This window comes from Hyaena hyaena, unplaced genomic scaffold (assembly GCF_003009895.1).
Source record: "Hyaena hyaena isolate Hyena2069 unplaced genomic scaffold, ASM300989v1 scaffold_18, whole genome shotgun sequence".
NCBI classification, from domain to species: domain Eukaryota; kingdom Metazoa; phylum Chordata; class Mammalia; order Carnivora; family Hyaenidae; genus Hyaena; species Hyaena hyaena.
This window is the reverse complement of record NW_024080649.1, coordinates 6,598,565-6,623,416: the sequence shown is the minus strand read 5'-3', so window position 1 is coordinate 6,623,416 and position 24,852 is coordinate 6,598,565. Positions and strand designations below refer to the sequence as shown.

The window sequence follows — 24,852 nt, the reverse complement described above, 5'->3', positions numbered from 1 at the left end:
ACGAACCGCGAGATCATGACCTAAGCGAAAGTCGGACGCTTAACCGACTAAGCCACCCAGGCGCCCCATCATGATTTTTTTTTAATGTTTATAGCCTTTAAACCCTAACTTCTCTGGCAAAATTATACAATGCTCAGGTCCACTGAATTCCTGGAGCCTTCCAAAATCCCTATTCTCGTTCAACATATTCCTGTACCTCCTGAAAAACAGTCAGCTTGCAAATACATACACTCTGACCCTTTTTGTCTATAATGTAGCATATCATTTATTACTTGGTCTATTGTATTCTTTGATGAATTTGAGGATTTATCAAGGCTTCACTGTTCTTTCAGAGATAATCACCACCTAAATTCTATAATCTGACTCTTTCAGGCTACTACTATTGCTCAGTCAACTTAATTAATTATTAGACATGTCATCCAACATCCAATCCTACCATCAAAATATTTATAGCCATAGTTTAAACAATTCAGATACCAAACAACAGTACTACTACCTGTCATCTACTTTAGGGTGTTTATAATAACTGGACACCATCAATCCCAATAGGCCCTGATGCCTAATCTAGATCTGCATCTCTAAGCAAATAAAGGTCATGTCCCTAATATTAACCTATAACAGACACCTCTTTAGGAATGAGCCTTCATGCCAAGATGAGGACAATATCACCAACTTTAGTTAGCTCAATGCACTCCCCAGAGTTACAAGTCTCTGCAAACCTTGTTTAACTCCATACAATGTCTGTCATTCTGAAATAACTTCTCCAATCCCTGGCTTGGTCCTGTAAGAGTTCATTTCTCTTGCATTTCGAACTATATGCACCCCTATTGGTCTTTCATTCCTGAGCCAATCACATGCTTACTTTTGTCTGCCTCATCAAAGCCCTATTTGCACATGCGAGGTAATAATTAGCAAGTTTCCAATAAATAACTCTTCAATGTACCATGTTTCTTTGTGACAGGAGGCCAATCTTCCTGGAGAAATAAAAATGATACCTTGGGTAGGAGTCATGAAAGAACTCTAATTCCGACTTTAGGACTTAAAAATATTATCATAGAATAATTCTGAAATTGTATCACAAAATGTTTCTTAACTTTGGATGATACAATGCAGAATCCAGAAGCACAGCAAAGTAGCCTGAATTAGCTGACCCAAGTGGTTCTAAAAATCAAATAGCCCTAGATTTCCTGTTGGCAAGCAAAAAGGCATGTTTTTCATTAATATTTCCTTCCACATCATAGAGAAGATTAAGGAATCCATATCTAAAATAAAAGAAATGCGACTTGAATCTTGAAGGTGGACTTAAGTGGATTAAGTTTTCCTGGGAATCTTGGGTCATGGCCCTGTAGTGTCTTCCCACCTCTTATCAAGCTGCTTTATTGCCAGGTGGTCTAGTAAGATATTATGCAACAAAAGAAAAATTAACTTTTTTGTAATTTTCATCTAAGTTAGTTATCAAAACTTCTAGCTGGATCAACTATGAGAAACAACTGTTGATTACTATCTCTATAGCTCAAGGAAACAATGAATACATTACCCAATAATGGCTTTTCCTATATACTTAGGGATAAGAGAGGGCCAAATGGAAGATGTTAATGGGAAAAAAACCTACCTAGCTTTGGAGAATGCATAAATGGTTTTACCTACTGTATTATACAGAGCTGGCCAATATCAAATACAGAATTTTGAATAAATCAATGGTACCTAGGAGGTATATATACACCTCCTGTTTGGCATATTTCACTGAAATGTACTATTAGGGGGCCTTGATGCTTTTAAATGTTTGGATTATAGATACAAGTGTTCCAGATATTCTTGGGGCTCAAAAATTGGCTTATTGTTGGTATAGTATTTACATTAACCTTTCAGAGGTAAACAATAGGGCAGATTCTAGATAATGAATCAGTCTAATATTTCTCGGAATGACTAATCAGAGATTTTTATTTGGATTATTTTTTCTCCCTCCAAGGCAATATGATATAGGGTACCTCTTCCAAATGTTCTGTGTTAGAGTTCATATTTAAATGTCTGTGGAAGGGTATGCTGCTGTCATGCATCAGTTGCCCAGATCTCTCTGTGGACTCAGTTGAGCTGTTTGGAGAGTAACTGCATAGGTCTTTGGGTAATTCACCTCTCATTGCACATTAGTCACAATTTCCCTTGAGAGAGTATGCCTCTCTCAGTTGGCCAACAGACAATATTCAAGTTATAGGTCACTTTTACTTTCCTTCAAAAAGTCTATCACTCAGACATGCCCTACAAATTTGTAAAAATTCCTCCAGCCTTTAGAAATAGACATTGAACTCCATTTATACAGATTTTCCTGTATGCTAGGTAATGTTAAATGCTAATGCAATGGATAAAAACATTATTAATCAGTTTTTGCAAAGAAAGGATATTTTTTGTAGAGAAAAAATTTTTCCCCAAGTAGATGGTCCTACTTGAAGCAAAAGAACTGAAACTCAAAATGGGAGGCAATAGAGAAAAATGGAAAGGATTATGGACTATGTATTGAGACTAGTGCTTCTCAGCCTTCCTAAATTGTTATTACTTCCTAAAAAGAACCACTGTGATGAATTAATCTTCAAAAAAATCAATTAATTAAATGTAATTTAAGTTAGATGAATTTCTCCCTAATGAGAAAAATTAAATACTAAGGAATAAGGTTCTGTTGGGTAGGGTAGAACTTTGGAGGACCACAAATGTGGGTTAGATTTACACTCTTTTTATAAAATTTTATTTATTTATTTACTTATTTATTTTTTGAGCCATCCAGGTACCCTTCTACTTTATTTTTTTTAAATCTTCTTTTACTTATACTTGACCCAGAACTTTGTATCATTGGTTTTTATCTCCTTTTCTAAAGCTCCAGTGGTGCAATCGGTTAGCGCGCGGTACTTATACACTCTTTTTTTTCAACCCCAAACAAACAACCTTTATCCCTTTGGGGGCAACATCATCCCAGTTGACAGTGCATGATTTAGAGAGAGCTCGGGTGAAATATGTGTTCTGCCACTGTTGTATGATCATGGGAAGTTATTTACCTGTTTGAATGCTCAGTTCTTCCAGTTCCAAAATGGGAATCTTAAATAGTATCTCCCCAAAGGATTTAAAGGATTAAATGTAGTACTGAATGTGATTCACTTAGCAGAGATTGGAATATGAGAAAGAACCAATAAATGGAAACTTTCACTGCTAATGCCGCCACTGTTATCATTGTTATTATTTGGAAAGGTGGAGACAGGAGGAAATGACTCACGGGAAGTAACTGAGCAAGAAGACAACACAAAAATATAGAAGTCCTCAGCTTGGAGTGAGAGGACACCTGAGTCAAACCATCACTAAATTCACTTGAAACTTGAGAGCATTTCTGTGAAAAGGCTGCATAGACACACTGGCAAATCAGAACCTGCATATAAAATAGAGTGTTCCGAACATTCAGATAGCAGTGTCAAGTTTAAGGCTTTCTGGTGTTCCACCACTGAAAGAGCAGGGACAACCACAGCTTGAAAACTATTCGTGCCCAGGACAGTTATAACTTTTACATATAAATTAGGAAATGGCACCAAAATGCCTTTGCTGCAGCAGAAGAAGAGAACAATTCTAGACTCTCTTAGCTATTACCTGTAAAAAATTGGTAAGAGAGGTTCTTTGTAAACTTTCCTCTTTCCATGTAGAGACAGAGAGGCAATTCCACTCAATTTCTAATTTAAAATGGAAAAATTACTCACCAAAGGAAACATTGCCAAAGTGCAGAGCAGGAACATTAAAGTGGAAGGTAGGTCCAATGACACAGCCTCTGTAAGTAGGAATACAAATTGGGGGGCATGGATAGAGAATCCAGTGAATTCATAGTAACAGTCAGTAAAGACAGTAAATATTAAAGCCATAAACTGGCTTTGAGTCAAGTACAGAATCTAGCACTTAAAGAAACTAGAAGTGGTGGTTTTATTACAGTGGTTCTTAGAGTTCTCTCTCAAGACTCAAACCATTGGGTTTTAGCAAATGATGCTGCAGTTAACTCAACACCAAATTCCTACCCATGAATGAGGCAGAGCAGACACATCACCAAACCAATGACATGGAATATTAATGTGGATAAGATACATATCATGGCAAGTTATTCTCAAGCAAGAAACAAAAATTATAGGGCTGGTCATATAACAAGCATTAAAAACTATCAACGGTACCAATATTCCTGGTTCCACATTTTTATAAAACTGCTTTTTCCAATTCCCACCACAACCAGCTGTGATCTTGGCCAGTCACTTTACCTCCATACCCCCTAGTTTCTTTTCCTCGTGTATTAAAGAAAAGACTGGAATCTGGAATAGGTGACCTTTAAAGGAAGCTTTGCTATAAATGGTCCTTTTCTCTCTCAGTTCAAGGCCTCATGATCTTGGAGTGATTTGCTAGCTTAAAATAAATAGTAGAGAGATTCTACAGTTTCTAGTTGACTTCAGCTGCAGTAAATAGCATAATAGTCCCCAACGATGTCTATGTGCTACTCCTCAGAATGTGTGAATATGTTAGATTACATGATAAAGGGGAATTAATGTTGCAAAAGAAATTAAGGTTCCTAATTAACGGATCTTAAAATACAGAGATTTTCCTAGATTATTCTGGTGGGCCCAATGTAATCACAACTGTCTTTAAAAATACAAAAGGATACAGAAGAGGAGGTTGGAATGATGCAATGTGAGAAGGACTTAACCAGCTGTTGCTGGCTTTGAAGAAAGAGGAGGGACACCATGAGCAAAAGACTGTGGGCAGCTTCAAGAAGCTAGAAAAGGCTAGGAAATAGATTCTGTCCTAAAGCCTCCAGGAAGCAAAACAGCCTGGCCAACGTCTTGATTTTAGCCCAACAAGACCTATGTTGGACTTCAAAAGTATAGAGCTGTAAAATAATAAATTTGTATTGTTTTAAGCTACAAAGTTTGATGTAGAAGAAATAGAATACTAATAAATATGTATTTGTTTATTCTTGATTTTCACCATAATCCATGTCCCTAAAACCTCTAGGTAAGAACGGAGATAATCTTCATCTATGTGCCAAGCTTTTAACAATTATAGACACACAGATACCAGGAAACATTTTAATCATGAAATTCTAATTCACCCAGCTTGATGTTGGTGAAGTAGGTGTGTCATACTGTACTGAATGTGTTGGTGTCCTAGAGGTACTTTAGGCTACTATCTGACATAATGTGGTTAGAAGCTGCTGTAAGTCTGGAAGGAGCCATCACAGCAAAGGCTCAATTCTAAAAGCAAATTTCAATCCTAAAGGCCTTTCTCAGGACCATCTATTCTACTTCATGCTAATGATCCAAAGTAGTTTCAAAAGGAGTGGCTGGTACTTGGTAAAGAATAAGGAACCAGTTGAGAATGAGGTCAAACAAGCCTATAGGACAAATACTTGGACTTGTAAAAGAAATTTTATGAGGCCAAGTAACAAAGAGATCAAAGGGATGGAAATGCACAAAGGCTAAAGAAAGTAAGAAAGACGCTCACAAAATTGTACAAAGCAGTTATTTAATAGGTGTGGAAGTAGAAAGAACCAGAATTAAATCACATCAGTTCAGGGACACATATAACTAAGGGAACTGTGGCCAAATACCAACTGGAATTGGACATGGCTGCATTCATTCTAGAAGGGATTCTGAATATTTGAATAGTCTCTGAAAGTTTGTACCCCCCATCAATGCAGTGGTCTGTTAAAATTATACTGTTGACCCTTGAGCAATGCAGAGGTTAGGGGTGCCGACCCTGTGTGCAGTTGAAAATCTTTTAACTCTCTCAAACTTAACTACTAATAGCCTACTATTGACCAGAAGCCTTACTGGCAACATAAAGAGACAATTAAAACATATTTATATATGTATTATATACTGGTATTCCAATAATAAACTAGAGAAAAGAAAATGTTACTGGGAAAATCAGAAGTAAGAAGGGTGTCGGGTGGCTTAGTTGATTAAGTGCCTGACTTCGGCTCAGGTCATGATCTCACAGTTCATGAGTTTGAGCTCTGTGTTGGGCCCTGTGCTGACAGCTCAGATCCTGGTGCCTGCTTCAGATTCTGTCTCTCTCTCTCTGCCCCTCCCCTACTCATGCTCTGTCTCTGTCTCTCTCTCAAATATAAATAAACATTTTAGAAAATTAAAAAAAAAAAAGAAAATTGGAAGGAAGAAAAAATACACGTTTTACTGTACTGTATTTATCAAAAAATATTCACATGTAAGGGGACACGTGCAGTTCAAGCCTGTGTTAGTCAGGGCCAATTGTAATTTTAAAGACAAGATATAGGAAGACGGAATTATTAAGATATGTTAGGTGAAACAAGTTGAAAGCAAAATATATCTATGTTATAGTTAAGAGTTTATGAAATTACATATGTAAAAATGGCAGGCAACAAAACTACTTATGGGTAATTTTTATTAAGTCGCATTAACTTTACAGTGTTGTTGTTTATGCAACCATTTAAGGTACTGGGTCATGTAGTTAGAGGAGTAAATAGAAACAGCAAAAATATAATAACTGTTCTGATCTTTCAAGGGACACTGGCCAAAATTATGTGGTATTGAGGAAAGAAGAGTACCTGACAGTTAAACAATAAGAAACAAAAGTTCATAATCTACAATATTAACTTTACAGAGATTTCTTAGGCCACAGGACTAAGAAAGTATTTCTGGATAAGTCATAAGTAAAGTCAGTATTAATGTGTAGAGCTGGAAATATAAATTATACATTAGACATATATTTGTGATACCAGATATTTACCAGGTTTTCAAAAACGGTTATTCATGGTTTGAAGTACAAGAACACTTTTGGACCAATGTGATTTAGATAAGGATATTTCTGAACTATGTTTTGCACTTGAAACTAATGTTAACATTGTGTGTCAATTATACCTAAATAAAAAAATTTAAAAATTTAAAAAAACAATATTTCTCTTAGAACTATGTGATTCAGTTTTGGATACACACAAACATTCTTTCCCCAATCAGATTATCCTTCCCCTTGAAGAAAAAAATAGGAATAACATCCAAAATAAGAGACTGGTATGGGAGTTTGGGTGAATGTAATGTTGAGAGGATAAAATGAGAGACTTATCTTCCACAGAGCAGCTAAACTATTAACTAGTCCAAGTTTGTTTGTGAGTAGGTTCCTGGGAGATCCCTAAATCCTGTTATTTACAGTGGAAAACCCCAGTGCACCATAACTTATTCAGGCATTGCTAGTGATGTGTACTGCTATTTGGGATCTTTAGGAGAGAATGTCAGAGATTTTAAAAATTCACCCAGGTAATGAAGGAAGTGACCATCATCCAATATTATAGGTTCCTGGAATTAACAATCACAGTTTCTTTGAAATATAACTCACATGCATATAATTAACCCACTTAAAGTGTATAAATCAATGGCTTTTGTATATTCATAGATATGTGCAACCATCACCACAGTCAATTCTAGAACATCTTCATCATTTTGAAAAGAAACCCCACAGCCTTTAGCTATCATGCTCTGTCCCTCACCCCCAGCCCTAAGCAACAACCATATCCCCATTTCTCCTTTTGGTTCCATCAGTCTATCCTTCACATATCTGAGGACTTAGCTGCTAGGTGCATACAAGTTTATAATTGTTCTATCTCTTTCATTATCATAAAATGTCCCTCTTTGTCTCAAATAGCAATTTTTGTTTTAAAGTCTGTTTTGTATGATATTAGTACAGCTTTCTTTTGGTTACTGTTTGCATAGTCTATCTTTTTCCATCCTTTTAGTTTCAACTTATTCATATTTTTGGATTTAAAATGTGTCTCTTCTATAATAAGAGAATATTATGAGCAATTATATGCCAATAAAATAGGCAATCTGGAAGAAATGGACAAATTCCCAGAGACATATGAACTACCAAAACTGAATCAGGAAGAAATAGAAAATTTGAACATACCCATAACCAGTAAAGAAATAGAAATAGTAATCAAAAATCTCCCAAAAAACAGGAGTCCAGGACCAGGTGGCTTTCCAGGGGACTTCTACAAAACATTTAAAGAAGAGTTAACACCTATTCTCTTGAAGCTGTTCCAAAAAATAGAAATGGAAGGAAAGCTTCCAAACTTTCTATGAAGCCAACATTACCTTGATTCCAAAACTAGACAAAGACCCCACTAAAAAGGAGAACTATAGACCAATCTCCCTGATGAACATAGACGCTGAAATCCTCATCAAGATATTAGCCAACCAGATCCAACAATACATCAAAAAATTTTCACCACAACCAAGTGGGATTGACACCTGGAATGAAGGGATGGTTGAATATCTGCAAAAAACAATCAATGTGATTCATCACATCAATAAAAGTACACCAACAATGAAGCAATAGAAAAATAAGTCAAGGAATCGATCCCATTTATAATTACACCAAAAACCATAAAATGTCTAGGAATAAATCTAACCAAAGAGGTGAAACATCAATATACTGAAGACTATAGAAAGCTTATGAAAGAAATTGAAGACACATACACAAAAAATGGAAAAATATTCCATGCTCCTGGATAAGAAGAAAAAAATATTGTTAAAATGTCAATACTGCCCAAAGCAATCTACATATTCAAAGCAATCCCTATCAAAATAAGACATAGCTAGAACAAACAATCCTAAAATTTGCATGGAATCAGAAAAGACCCCAAATAGCCAAAGAAATCTTGAAAAAGATTGGAGGTATCACAATCCCAGACTTCAAGATGTATTACAAAGCTGTGATCATCAAGACAGTATGGTACTGGCACAAGAACAGACACTCAGATCAAAGGAACAGAAGAGAGAACACAGAAATGGAACCAGAAACGTATGGCCAATTCATCTTTGACAAAGCAGGAAAGAATATCCAATGGAATAGAGATAGTCTCTTCAGCAAATGGTGCAGGGAAAACTGGACAGTGACATGCAGAAAAATGAACCTGGACCACTTTCTTACGCCGTATACAAAAATAAACTAAAAATGGATGAAAGACCTAAATGTAACACAGGAAGCCATCAAAATCCTCAAGGAGAAAGCAGGCAAGAATCTCTTTGACCTTGGCGGCAGCAACTTCTTACTCAACACGTCTCCGGAGCCAAGGGAAACAAAAGGAAAAATGAACTATTGGGACCTCATCAAAATTAAAATCTTCTGCATAGTCAAGGAAACAATCAGCAAAATTAAGGCAACTGATGGAATGGTAGAAGATATTTGCAAACAACATACCAGATAAAGGTTATTATCCAAAATTTATAAAGAACTTTTCAAACTCAACACCCAAAAAAAACCAAATAATCAAATGAAGAAACGGGCTAAAGACATGAACAGACATTTCTACAAAGAAGACATCCAGATGGCCAAAAGACACATGAAATGATGCTTAACATCACTCATCATCAGAGAAATACAAATCAAAATCACAATGAGATACCACTTCACACCCATCAGAATGGCTAATGTTGACATTAACAACTCAGGCAACAACAGATGTTGGTGAGGATGTGGAGGAAGAGGATCTCTTTTGCGCTGCTGGTGGGAATGCAAACTGGTGCAGCCACTCTGGAAAACAGTATGGAAGTTACTCAAAAAATTAAAAATAGAACTACTCTATGGCCTAGTAATGGCACTACTAGGTATTTATCCAAGGGATACAGGTATGCTAGTTCGAAGGGGCACAAGCACCTCAAGGTTTTTTTTTAATAGTTTATTTATTTTTGAGACAGAGAGAGACAAAGATTGAGTGGGGGAGGGGCAGAGAGAGAGGGAGACACAGAAACCAAAACAAGCTTCAGGCTCAGAGCCTGATGCAGAGCTCGAACCCATGAACCGTGAGATCTGACCTGAGCCAAAGTTGGACACTTAACCAACTGAGCCACCCAGGTGCCCCACAAGCACACCAAAGTTTATAGTAGCACTATCAACAATAGCCAAAGTATGGAAAGAGCCCAAATGTCCATCGATAGGTAAATGGATAAAGAAGATGTGGTACACACACACACACACACACACACACACAATGGAGTATTCCTCAGCAATCAAAAAGAATGAAATTTTGCCAGCAATCAAAAAGAATGAAATCTTGCCATTTGCAACTATGTGGATGGAACTAGAGGGCATTATACTAAGCAAAATTAGTCAGAGAAAGACAAATATCATATGACTCCACTCATATGTGGAATTTAAGATACAAAACAGATGAACATAAGGGAAGGGAAGCAAAAATAATATAAACACAGAGAGGGGGACAAAAACATAAGAGACTCTTAATTATGAGTCTGACTCTTTTTTTTTTTTTTTTTTTTTGAGTCTGACTCTTAAATAACAAACTGAGGGTTACTGGAGGGGTTGTGGGAGAGGGTATGGGATAAATGGGTAAGGAGCATTAAGGAATCTACTCCTGAAATCATTGTTGTACTATATGCTAACTGACTTGGATATAACTTAAAAAATATATAAATTAGATTAAATGTGTCTGTTGTAGACAACATATAGTAGGATTATGTTTTGGGGTTTTTTAAAAAATCCACTCTACCAATCTCGGCCTTTTAATCAAAGTATCAAATATATTTACACTTAATGTATTTACTGATAAAGTAGGATTCATGTCTTCCACTTTACTATTTGTTTTTTATATGTCTTAGTGCCTTTTTTATTCCTCTATTCCTCCATTATTGCCTCCCTTTATGTTAAATGAACATTTTCTTAGTGTAGCCCTTTAATTCCCTTGTCATTTCTTTTACTACATTTTTAAGTTAGCTTAGGGAATATTTTAGAGAATGGGCAATTACATCCTGAATTTGGAAAAATAAATCAGAGTCACAGGTTAAGACAGTAGGATTTAGGCAACAGGAATGTCTAACAAACTCAAATTTACCAGTCACTGTCCCTGGTATACAACCTTGCATGTGGGAGGTGCTCAATAAAAGTTTATTAAGTGAATATCCAAAATATATATTTATTCCTAACAGAGTAGCAGTGTGTGTGTGTGTGTGTGTGTGTGTGTGTGTGTGTGTGTGTAAATGCAGTATTATTGGGCTGTACTTAATTAGGGAGTGGCCAGATGAAATGGGATGAGCCTTCTTATTCAACCCGTCTTGGCCATTATTTTTCTTTCCCTACATGAAGAGTAAAATGATGGTTCTATAATATCCTATATTCTCTTACCCTGAGATAGGGTGATTCTTTTGATCTTAAATGTTTATAAGAGCAGAACTTTAAGGTTTTTTTCTTCCCCATTTGGTATGGAGGTCCATCAATGATGCTGGATATTGTGGAGGGTACTTATAATTCTGAGTGCTACCTCTTGAAGCCAAGAAGTCGGAAAACCTTATTCAAAAAGAAATTTAAAGAGCTGATCTGCTGGCACTTACTGAGGACTCTCAAGGATCAGGCAATCACTGAAAGGGAGATAAAGGTTGCATTTGCAAGTCTGCTCTTCCTGTTTCTCCTGATTACCTCCTCCATTGCTTGTAACAAGATGTGAATTGTTATTGAAGTGGGAGGTGAACCGGAGTTCATATGATGTAAAAAAGTACTGCTGTCCTCCTCATTTTCTGTTTATCACTCAAGAATGTCAATCATATTTTCTTGATTTCTCTTTCTGTTGCTTCATTATTGGTGTATAAAAATGCAACCGATTTCTGTACGTTGATTTTGTACCCTGCAACTTGGCTGAATTCTTGGATCAGTTCTAGTAGGCTTCTGGTGGAGTCTGTCGGGTTTTCTATGTAGAGTATCATGTCATCTGCGAAGAGTGAAAGTTTGACTTCCTCTTTGCCAATTCTGATGCCTTGGATTTCCTTTTGTTGTCTGATGGCTGATGCTAGGACTTCCAGCACTATGTTAAACAACAGTGGTGAGAGTGGACATCCCTGTCGTGTTCCTGATCTCAGGGGGAAAGCTCTCAGTTTTTCCCCATTGAGGATGATGTTCGCTGAAGGCTTCTCATAGATGGCTTTGATGATGTTTGAGTAGGTTCCTTCTATCCCAACTTTCTCGAGAGTCTTTATTAAGAAGGGATGCTGTATTTTGTCAAATGCTTTTTCTGCATCTATTGACAGGATCATATGGTTTTTATCTTTTCTTTTATTGATATGATGTATCACATTGATTGATTTGCGAATGTTGAACCAGCCCTGTAACCCAGGAATGAATCCCACTTGATCTTGGTGGATGATTCTTTTGATATGCTGCTGGATTCGATTTGCAAGGATACCTCGGAATAAACCTAACCAAGGACACAAGAGATCTGTATGATGAAAACTATAGAAAATTTATGAAGGAAATTGAAGAAGACACAAAGAAATGGAAAAACATTCCATGCTCATGGATAGGAAGAATAAATATAGTTAAGATGTCATTACTGCCTAAAGCACTCTACACATTCAATGCAATTCCAATCAAAATTGCACCAGCATACTTCTCAAAACTAGAACAAACTATCCAAAAATTTGTATGGAACCACAAAAGACCCCGAATAGCCAAAGTAATACTGAAAAATAAAACCAAAACGGGAGGGATCACCATCCCAGACCTCAGCCTCTACTACAAAGCTGTCATCCTCAAGACAGTATGGTATTGGCACAAAAACAGACACATAGATCAATGGAACAGAATTGAGAACTCAGAAGTGGACCCAAAAGTATACAGCCAACTGATCTTTGACAAAGCAGGAAAGAATATCCAATGGAAAAAAGACAGCCTTTTTAACAGATGGTGTTGGGAGAACTGGACAGCAACATGCAGAAGAATGAAACTAGATCATTTTCTCACACCATGCACAAAAATAAACTCAAAATGGATAAAGGACCTGAACGTGAGACAGGAAACTATCAACACCCTAGAGGAGAAAGCAGGAAACAACCTCCTTGACCTCCACCGCAGCAACTTCTTACTTGACACATCCCCAAAAGCAAGGGAATCAAGAGCAAAAACAAACTGTTGGGACCTCATCAAGATTAAAAGCTTCTGCACAGCCAAGGAAACAACCCAGAAAATTAATAGGCAACCAACGGAATGGGAAAAGATAGTTGCAAATGACATATCAGATAAAGGGTTAATATCTAGAATCTATAAGGAACTCACCAAACTACACGCCCGAAAAACAAACAACCCAGTGAAGAAATGGGCAGAAGACATGAACAGACACTTCTCCAAAGAGGACATCCAGATGGCCAACAGACACATGAAACGATGCTCAGCATCGCTCATCATCAGGGAAATACAAATCAAAACCACACTGAGATACCACCTCACGCCAGTCAGAGTGGCTAAAGTGAGCAAATCAGAGAACTCTAGATGCTGGCAAGGATGTGGAGAAACGGGCACCCTCCTACACTGTTGGTGGGAATGTAAACTGGTACAGCCCCTCTGGAAAACAGTGTGGAGGTTCCTCAGGAAACTAACAATAGAACTCCCTTATGACCCAGCAATAGCACTGCTAGGAATTTACCCAAGGGATACAGAAATGCTGAGGCATAGGAGCACATGTACCCCAATGTTCATAGCAGCACTCTCCACAATAGCTAAAACATGGAAAGAGCCTAAGTGTCCATCAACAGATGAATGGATCAAGAAGATGTGGTTTATCTATACCATGGAATACTACATGGCAATGAGAAACCATGAAATCTGGCCATGTGTAGCAACATGGATGGACCTTGAGGGTGTTATGCTGAGCGAAATAAGTCAGGCAGAGAAGGACAAATATCATATGTTTGCACGTATAGGAGGATTAGGAGGAACTTGACGGAGGAACAAGGGGGAGAAGAAGGGGGGAAATGGTGGGGGAAAGGGAGAGAGGCAAACCATGAGAGACTCTTGAATGCTGACAAAAACTGAGGACTGATGGATGTGGGGGGGGAGGGGGGGATGGGCATGGAGGAGGGCACTTTGGGGATGAGCACTGAGTGTTATGTAGAAACTAATTTGACAATAAACTATTTGTAAAAAAAAAAAAAAAAAAAATGAATGTCAATCATAGGCCAGGGTAAGCATGGTGTATCTTCCTGAGGAGTCAATGTTATTTAAATATTTGGAAAACAACAGTGATTTTTTTCCCCTATTGTCCAAACACAGGTGTGTTATAGAAGAGAACATAAATGCCTTCTGAATGCTTCAGACAGGTCTTGAGACTTCAAAACAGTTTCTGATTATGGCAGTCTGTCTCAGCCACGCCACAGAACCCTTGAGACACATAATTCACTCTCCTTATTGGTTAGAGGTTGCATTAGTTTGATAGGGCTGCCATAATAAAGTACCACAGACAGAGGGGCTTAAACAACAGAAAATTATTTCTTCAAAGCTCTATAGGTTAGAATTATAAGATCAACGTGTTAGCAGGGTTGGTTTCTTCTGAGGGACTCCCTCCTCAGCTTGGAGATGGCCATCTTCTCTTTACATCTTTACATGGTCTCTTCCTATCTGTGTGCATGTTCTTATAAGGACACCAGTCACACTGTATTAGGACCCACCCATATGACCTCATTTTACCTTAATTACTTCTTTAAAAGTCCTTTCTCCAACTGCAGTCACATTCTCAAATATTGGGTATTAGGATTTCAATATATATGAATTTGGGAGGACATAATTCACCCATAAAAGAGATGCTTAGGTGGAAGAATTGAAAGAAGTAGTAATAACCTTTAAGCCGATCTTAAGATTCTAAATTTCCAGTAGATATCATGAGACCGATAAATTTTCTTAGGATCCTTGAGGCCATATGTGTCTGTCTCTTTTCTATGTTATTTATCCCCAGACCCTGAGGGAGATCTCAGCTGTAGAGGGAAGGAGGTCCTGCAAGCAGTAACCATAAGAAGAGAGATTGCCATGGTAATTAACAACTTGTTGTCGTGAAAATCCAGATAGGCTGCAATGTGTTCTGAAGATATGATCTTTCTAAGCACCAGGAACCAAAGTTGTAGATCTGCCCAATGGGTTGGTCAGAAAGAATTTCTTTTTAAAATCTGAGGGAAAACTCTACTATTAATGACTTGCAATTATCACAAACAGCTGGAAAAGCCATCAAACAACTTCTAGCAGAAAAGCTGCAGGTGTCTAGCCTTGGCTGGCTGATGCTGTAAGTAGATTCTTTTACAATACCTAAAAGTATTATAGGTAAGAGCTTTTAAAGAATTTACTTAAAATAAATATGAAAGATGAAGGTTTAGAGAAACTGTGATAATAGCTAAAGCCTAGTCAAGAAGATGATTTTATCCAGGTGTTGCTGTAATGACTTATTTTCCCTAAATATCCTAAAACAGACAGCATAACTAAGTTCAAGTCCTTATGTTATAAAGTTACAGCTTCTAGAAAAACTAGATCCCAAAATAATATCTGTATCCATATTACAACAATAAGTTACATGTGTTCAGTAGGTAAACACTCATGGAAATTTAAAGCACTCCATTATTTTAATGTGTTCCCATGAACAAAGACAGTTAGGGACATCCAAGACACAAGCTGGTTTTGAAGTTTAAGAAAGCAGTAGATAAAAGCTTTGGTTAGCTTCCACATTAGTTACAGATATATCTTACCTAATGGTCAATTTCACAGGCTCAGGGGACCCATTGACACTGACCAGGAACTCTTCTTCAAAGTGTCCCAGAATGGGAGAACTGAAAGATATCTGGACTGCCTGGACTCCACCTGGTTCGATGATGCCTTCTTTGGGGCTGAAAACAAAGCAGGCTCCCAAAGCCGAAGTTGGACGGACCACGTTGAAGAGAGCATCAATGCTGCCTTTGTTGGATAGTATTGCCTATATCAATAAAAAGTCAAGAATGCAAAGATATAGCAGGACATCTGATTTCTTTTCATAGAAACATGTGGCTGTACTGTTTAATACTAACACACACACAGTTGCAGGAAGTAAAGCTGGAGAAAAACTCCAGGGGAGAAATGAATAGTCTTCTGTCTTGAAGGTTTGAAAATAGGAATCCCAATCCAAAAGCCATTTTGTGTTTTTAGTATCCTCTTTAACACAGAGCTAGTCATATGTATTATAGCCATGTTATAAATACTGATTGTAATTATATCTGCTGAAAAAGAGCCTTAAAATACCTCTTTCTGTATTCTATAAGGTAATTGAGAGAAGGTAAGTATTTCTCTTCTATGAATGAGAAGGGTGAGAATAAGTGGAAAATAAGCAGTCAGAATAGAAGAGCAAGAGCTACCTAAGCTGACATCTACTGTGTAGCCTAGAGAATGTGAAAGAGATATCACTGTGGATTCCAGATGACAAGGATTCTCTTTGTTGTGCTATTAGATTTCATTCTGGGATACTTTCATCTCAAACTCTGCTGCATGGATACAACAACTCTACTGTTTGGGGATGCTTATGCAAAGCAACTGTTTTACTATAGACAAGTTTTATTCCTATATACTAGAATCATTGCCCATATTTGCTTGCATGCCAGGTGTGTGTGTATGAAAAGTTCATGCCTGGCATTCAGAGTCCTCCACACTTGGCTCAGTCCATGGCTCCCACTCCCACTTCCCCTGGTGCCTGTCCAATGAGCCTGTGCTGTAGCCATGCAGCTCTCTATTCCTGAGCTTCTAAGAGGGTCTCTATTCCTTGCCAGTGCTTACACCTGAACTGGTAGTACTTACACCTGAACTGGTGGACAGCACGTTCTCTCTATGTATGTACTACCTTCAACCTATGCTCAAAGTATTACAGGAAAATGAGCACATGAGACCATGAAGAAATGTTCAGAAAGGCATGTGGGACATGTCAGGAACCTACAAGAAGGAGGAGAATTTCCAGAAGGGGTTAACTGTGGACAGAGCTCAAGGGGAATAAATGTTGAGAAAATGTTACAGATTTTTTATTTTTAATTAGAGGTCATCTCTGCCCTTGAAGAAGAAAGTAACTTCAACGGAGTGTGATGGTAGAATCCAGAGTCCAAATGTTTAGGGGAGTGCGTGGGTGTGGAGGAAATAGTGGTTGACTACTCGAGATTCCTGTTTTGAGACGATTATTGGTGAGGGGTGAGAGTGGTGGAGGCAAAGCTGTGGGAAGTATGGTAGAGGAGAACCAGTATATTTATATTAAATGAGACAACGTATACTCAGTGCTGGGCCCATATGTTTGTTGTAATAAGGGACAGGGCTACATAACCAAGGGAATGGGGTCTGTCTGGGTGGATGGGCAATTCCATCACCTTAGGTTGCCTCCTGAGAAGCAAAGAAGAGGGAATCAAGAGTATATAGAGAATAGAGTCAGGGGCTTTGCAAAGGGAAACCACCACTTCTTCCAAGAGAAGATGGATGATGGACCAAAAGAGATACATAACTAACTGCTGCTTTATACTTTATTCATCTTTTTACAATCCCCACTCTCCCTCACTCTGTTTTAAGTTCCCTGGTCATAGAATTTAAGTTTCACCCTTCATTCCTTTTAAAGAGACCATGTAGAAAGTGATTATGGCCAGGGAGGGACTCAGAAGCCAAATGGCCTGGGCTCAAATCCCAGCGTTACCACAGATTTCCTAGCTATGAGAACTTGGAAAACCTGCTTTGCCTCTCTGTGCCCCAGTTTCTCCATCTGTAAAGTGTAAGTACTGGTAACTTCTCAGATTGCTGTGAGGACGAAATTAATTTTTATAACTCTTAGAATAGTGCCTCACAAAGAGTGCTTCTAAATGACAGTGATTGCTACCTATATTCCCAGCACTATGCAGAATGGGTTTTAAATTTATCTGTGCTTAAGAAGCAACTGACACACATTAGTAGTAACTTAAAGGTAACTCAAAGGTGTTTGTAGTAATTCAAAGGGAATTCAATTCAAAGGTAATTGTTTTCCTCTCCAAGGAAATGCACAGACTGCCTTTTTATTTTTTGGTTAACGGCAATACTTTACTCAGATTTTGTTTAAGGTACCAGTTTCTCCATTTTCAAGAACATACATGTCATTCTTCTTGCCCTGACAAAGGAACACCTTCATGTGTCTGCGGAATCCAGCAAGTCATTTGGGACAAAACCCTGAGATCTTTTGATTACCTTACCCTTGAAGTCCAATTCTTTGTATAGGAGAAACTTTATAATAGAGCTTCACCTTGTTTTCCTTCTAATTACACTAGGGAATAGTGAACAGTCTTGGGGCTATGGTTTACTTTTTATGTATTTGCTAAGCTCAGCAATGACTAAGGGCAATAGCTGGTTATTCAAATGTGTCTCAAGTAGGTAACGTAATAAATTGAGAGAGAGATGCAATGAGGCATCAGCACTAAATACGCAGAGAGTGCAAAATATTCCCATAAGAAGCAACTCACCATGTCCTTCTCTGCCATTGCACAACCCTCGAAATTGTCCAGTCTGCTACAGCACCTCATATAACACTTACTTAGCTGGCTGTGATGTACTCTACTATTCAAATCTGGGAGGGTGGGAAGGTGGTGGCCTCAGATACACTTCAGTTAAATTTGTTAGAAATTATTGTCACACTCAGGGAAACCTTATCCATTTTGTAGAACTAAAGGTCCTTTTCCATTGTGGCATCCATAAGACACAATATGTAGGATATAAGGGATATTCACACTGAATACATTATGGACAGAATCTCAATTTAATAAGTATTGCACATTTTTTCCTCCTGAAGTGACCCTTTTTTCAAAATGCAAAAGACAATGCAACATAGTAGCTGTGCCATTTTTCATTTCATGACAGTCACGTGATTGATTTTTTCATTTAAGTTGTGTTCTTACGTATATTCCATCTTATGATGACATTAATATCTCTATTTACCTTTCACATCATCCCATTTAGGCCATAGTTACTCTGGTGAATGTGGGGATGAAAAACACAGTAGGAAGCTCTCAGAAGCAGCTGGGCATTTGGCTCCCAAGCCAGGTTGAGCTGGGCCGAGAGCTGAGTTGGCTGTAGGCTGGATTTGTCCCAGGAATTGAAAGGGCAGCACAAAGCCTTCTCTTCCCAGGCTACAGAGCCCTAGTAACCCAGTGCTCACTAACATTTACAAGCTATATGGCATTGCCAAGTTACTTAACAGATGTGGCAGGGTCAGGTTTGCTATTCACTGAACCCACTCCCTCTTCCTCCTGTGCTCACAACTAGACTGCATTTCCCACCCACTTATGCAGCTGTGGGATGTGAATGAGAGCAACACATGCCACCTACAGGGCCAACTCCTATAAGAGATCTTTCACGTCCATCTCTCCATGCTCTTTCTCCTCTGCCCGCATGAGACATATGGGGTTGCAGCCTTGCGGGCCACACGTTAGGGGTGGTAGAGCTATGAGATGGAAGGAGCCAGGGTCCTGATGCTCTGCTGGCAGAGAGCCATCTGATGATAGGTAACCTTGCTTGAGACTATGTAAGCAACAAGATAGACTTCTATCATGTCTGAGATAGAATAAATCTTTGTATTTTTTTTTTGTTACAGTATCTAGCATTACCTTAACTAGTATAAGTGCTCCAGGCTCCATGTATAAAATGGGAATAGTCACTGCACCTGCTGCATAGGGTTTAAGGAGGACCAAACGAACTAATGTATATATATAAAAGCACTGGTACTGTGCTCAACATACATGAAGGATGATGTTGTTGATGGTATTAACCACTCTCTCTTATTTTTCATTTATAAGATAGGAGTAATAAAACCTACCTTTCATAGTTTTGTAAGGATTAAAACTAAACACACACAGATAGATGTGCATACACAGTAAAGCATGGAACCTGACACCTATTTGTCACTCATTAAATAACTGCTTTTATTATTACTTTTATAGAAATACAAACATTTGAAGTTTAGGAATCTCTGTAAAATAAAGTTTCAGTGGTTACAATTTGATATAGTGCAAAAAAAGTTCCCTAGCTACAAAGTTAGTGGTGAAGAGACACTGAAGTAACTTTGATCCTGAAAAACCCATGAGTACATCTTGTAAAAGAATCATTTTCTATTTAATTGGAAAGACAAAGCATATAAACATAAAGTTCCAGAAAGCACAATGACTGGTTTTTAAACAAAGATTGAAGACCAGGGCATTCAGAGAAAACTCTGAAGTGTGAAAATGTCTATCTTCATTAGGACATTCTGGAAAATTTAAAAGTTTCTCTGTCCTCCAGTCTATAGGATTTATGTTGTCGGAGAACAGGCACTAATTAGTTGGGGATAAGATTAGGATTTTCCCTTCTGTAATCCACAAGACAGTGAGGATAAAACCATTTAAAGTTATAGGTTTGTTGCCTTGAGGAAAGTTAGAGGAGAAATCCTCAAGGAGGCTTGCTAGGAAGGGAAGGAAGAGCCAGATCATTCTGGAGTCTGAGCATGAGTAATGGCAAATGGATGGGATTATACACATTTGCTATCAATAAACACATACACAAGATAAAATAAACCAAAAAAGCCAAGTACTATCTGAGTCTCAATGAACAATTCTAGTACTTACCTCATAACAATGTACAGATCCAACAAAAACTTTTCCAATGTCCAGCAGTTCAAAATTGAAGTGAATCTTTGGTCCCATTCCTTCCCCTTTGATTCGGAGGGGCAGACGGATCTCTCGGCCTATAAGAACAAGTCAGACTTTTTTACCCTGAAGGATGCTTCGTTACCCCAAACCTCACACGACATGGTGCCAATGTAAGCAATCAAGGGCTCTGCATCAACTCCCTGTGTTGGACCCAGGAAACTGCAATGTAACCAATGCTGAAGATTTTGCTTATCTTCAGCAAACAGGAATACTGGTAGTTTCTTATCTTTCGGGAGCACCTTATATAGCTATTTAGGATGATATTTTAGCAGAACAAAATTTTTTTAAATTTAACCCAGTATTCTTGTTTCTTATTTTTTAAAAAATACAATTTCTCTAAATTGGAGAAGAGTGATCACTGATAGATGCTTCTTATAAAGTGAGCTACCATGGGGCTCCAAGGGACATCATTCTCAATGATTTCCCCTAGATTTAGGAAGATCATTGTATTAAGGGATCTGTGTCTAGGAATCTTATCACAGGGTTTCTTTCAGTAGAGGTAATGGGACCCAGTACACAATATCCATGACTGCACACCCACAGCTGACCCAGGGTGAACAGAGAACACAACCTTTAAACTACTGACTGGCTTTGTTTCTTTTAAAAATAAATATATCTTTATCTGATAATATATGATCATTATAAAAATATTATAAAGAAAGTGGAAATTTTCACATAATTCCACTACCCAAAGATAACTACTATTACTTTTAGTACCTACTCTTCCATATTCAATCATGTTTAAATACTAAAGTACTACATGGCCATATTTAAATAACAAATGCTATATTAAGCTTAATGGAAATGAGAGCATATGCTATTACTATTATTTTGTAACCCTCTTTTTTTCACTTAACAATCCAACATTTTTAAAATAATTTTTTAAATGTTTTTTTAATTTTTTTTTTATTTTTGAGAGAGAGAGACAGAGTGTGAGAGGAGGAGAAGCAGAGAGAGAGGAGACACAGAATCCAAAGCAGGCTCCAGGCTCTGAAATGTCAGCAATAGCCAGACATGGGGCTCGAACTCACAAACAATGAGATCATGACCTGAGCCAAAGCTGGACACTTAACCGACTAAGCCACCCAAGTGCTCCAACATCTGCAATGTTTTGACATATCATCACTTGAAGACGAGTAAATATTTTTAACCAGTCCCTCTTGTTGGATATTTAAGTGGTTTCCAACTTTTCATTCGATGAATTACAATGTAATTAATACCCTTGAACACATTTATGAATAATTTTCCTATATTTTCTTTAAGCACTTTGAGGATCATCTATTGTTTCTTGTCTCCTACAGCTCCTGGTGAAAAGTCAGCTTACTGTCTTACTGCTTATTTGAAGTAATATGTCTTTTCCTCTGACTGTATTAAGATTTTCTTTTTAGGGACACCTGGGTGGCTCAGTCAGTTAAGCATCTGACTTTAGCTGAGATCATGATCTCATGGTTCATGGGTTTAAGCCCCACATCGAGTTCAGTGCTAACACCTTGGAGCCTGGAGGCTGCTTCACATTCTGTGTCTTCCTCTCTCTCTGCCCCTCCCCTGCTTGTGCTCTGTCTCTCTGTCTTTGTCTCTGTCTCTCAAAAATAAATAAAAACATTTAAAATTTTTTTAGAAAAAGATTTTGTTTTTGGTTTCTACCAGTTACACTGTGATGTTCCCAGGTGTCATTTTCATGCATTCTTCCTGAGGTTTATAGCAATTTATGAATCTGTGGATGAGTGCCATGCATTTGATTTTTTAGAAGTTTTTCAGTCATTATGTCTTCAAATATTGGCTATGCTCCATTTTCTCACTTCTTTCCATCCAGATAGATAATTTTTTGCCACATTCTATTTGACTCTGATGTCAAATAGAATTTCTATATTTTGTCTCTGTGTGCTTCAGTATGGATATTTTCTTTAGATTTATTTAATTTTCAGTTTATAAACTCTACCTCTGGCTGAACGTAACAAACTATTCAATTCTACTGAGTTCTTAATTTGTCATTGTAACTTTTCAGTTCCAGATTTCCCATTAGATATTTAATAGTTTCCAGGCCTCTGCTCAATCTTTTGAGAACATTAAAAAAATTTTAACATTAAAAAAAACCTATAAATAATTCTGTTTTCTGGCTCTCTATGGAGTTTCTCTTGTTTACCTTGGTGTTCTATCAGACTGTGTTGTCTCCTTATATGCTTAATTATTTTTGACTAAGTGCTTGTCAGTGTATATAAAACCTGGAGTGGTCATGTGAAGCCCTGAGAAGACAGTAACTTCCTCTAACTTCTGGCTGGTGACTAGGGGGTATTAGCATTCTCCAATCTTACTGCTCTCCACTACGATTCTGCAAGAGAATTAAGCTCTATACCAAGTTATTTGAGTGACTATCTTCTCAGTTCTCCTAAGAAGGGCATATAGCTAGTACTATGCTAATTATAAAGAGAAGTTAATTCCTCATACATAAGTGATGCCTTAGAACATTAGAGATTACTTCCTAGAACCTCAGTGGAGAACTGTTGTAATCAAATTGATAACTGAAAAAAGGAGTCAAAGCTGAGCTTCAGTCATTGGGAGGGCTAGTCTTTTTCCAGGTCCTACTCCACTGGGTCCCACTGTAAAGTCTGGGTGGTTACTAGGGCCCTTCCTCCTTGGGCATCCCATGAACTCCTGTGTTTTTTCCCTAACTGTACTTTTCAGCTTGTCTGCAGTATCTACCAAAAAGGTAGTGAAACTAAGGATAAAGTGGCCCCCAAAGTCTGATTGTTTTGGGTTTCTTCTTCTCTTAGATCTTGGCCCTTTAATTCTCCATTGTTCTGGTACTTCTCTTTTGACTACGAAAAGACTTTGGTATTATGCCTTGCCCTGCTAGTTGTTTTTAGAGGGTGAGAGAGAGACAGAGAGACAGAGACTCCAAATTGCCTAGCCCACCGTTATTGAAAATAGAATTGCCAAACGAAGGATGCACATTTAACATTTTGATAGCTATGGGCATACTGCCCTCCAGAATGGTTGTAGGAATTTGCACATGAACAACAGCAGTATTTAAATGTCTGTCTTTCCATACTCTCTCTGATGGTGGGGATATCACCACTTTTTAAAATCTCTGATAATTTGATAGGTTTTCCTTAAATGTATACCATTTACATTTCAAGTTCTTTAAGCAAAAATAGTAGATTTGTTCGGTGTGTAACATTTTGAACATTAAAAAAATATTTTGAAGCTCTGCTAGATGTAATCTTTAGTATTATAGAAAATGTGCTTTGAATAATCAAGTCATATTTCTAATTTATTATTATTATCATTATAATGCCTTGTGGAAATTTATATTCCAGTCTTTTGTTGCCAGTTAGCTTCTGTATCTTTAATGCTTTCTTTCCATGACTGTCCTTTTAAAGACAGGACAACTTGTCTTTGTGTCTCCTCTAGTGCTTGGCAACACAGTGGTCATTAAGCAAGTGTTACCTTGATCATAAGAAACAAGAGCAATAAGCAATATTTAGGACAAGTGATTCATTCAAAGGGTTCCCCCAATCCATCTGATCCCTGGAAAAGAAGTCACTCTGAAGATCAAGTGTTTATGCTGACAATGCTCTAGAATATAAGGAAAACTTTCAGAGAATCTCATCAACTCCATTATTTTAGAGTTCTAATCTGTTGGCAATGATTTGTACTGCTTGGTCAAGAGAAAAATATTTTGACAGAGATCCAACTTTCAGAATGGCAAAGAAGGAGAATTGCAAGTATATTGTGGAATAAACAGCAAGACTATTTATAACTGTCAGGCTTAAAGCTTTCCCCATCTGTTACCTTGACTGCCTTCCTTAATAATTTTTAAAAAAGAAGATGTGTTGTAATAAAGCAGTGAGCCAATGTTTCTTTGGGAATTATTAATTACTTCAATGGAGATTGTTTTATGTGTAACTAGCCATTTCCCTCACCCAAAACAGAATAGGAATACAAGTCATAAGCAGCCTTGCTTTTGTAAGAGTTAGTCTAAATTTTAAGGTTGCATTACAAATGCTACTTTTCTGCAAGACTCATGAAGCAGGGATTTTTCTTGTTTTGGTAAAAGCCAGTAAGAGAGAAAACCTGAAGGAACTAGTAAGCTCTAAGGATAGATTTCCTGTTAGAAGAGAAAAGTATTAAAATGTTTTTTTAAATGTTCATTTGTTTTTGAGAGAGAGAGTGTGAGCAGGGGAGGGACAGTGAGAGAGAGGGAGACAGAGAATCCGAAGCAGGCTCTGAGGGATCAGCACGGAGCCCAATGCAGGGCTCCAACCCACAAACTGCAAGTTCATAACCTGAGCGGAAGCCGGACACTTAACCGACTGAACCACCCAGGTGCCCCAAAATGTCTCTG

The 24,852-nt window shown here is 37.7% G+C and overlaps 1 protein-coding gene across 1 annotated transcript in view; it reads right to left on the bottom strand.

Moving 5' to 3' along the window:
- The window catches only part of HYDIN (HYDIN axonemal central pair apparatus protein), a 346,043-nt gene that overhangs the window by 214,116 nt on the left and 107,075 nt on the right, over nt 1-24,852 (bottom strand). The window contains exons 10-12 of the mRNA XM_039223564.1: nt 20,424-20,542; nt 15,552-15,775; nt 3,732-3,799 (exon numbers count right to left, since the gene is read on the bottom strand). Of these exons, the coding sequence (XP_039079495.1) occupies nt 3,732-3,799; nt 15,552-15,775; nt 20,424-20,542 (411 nt within the window). The remainder of the gene's footprint in view (nt 1-3,731; nt 3,800-15,551; nt 15,776-20,423; nt 20,543-24,852) is intronic.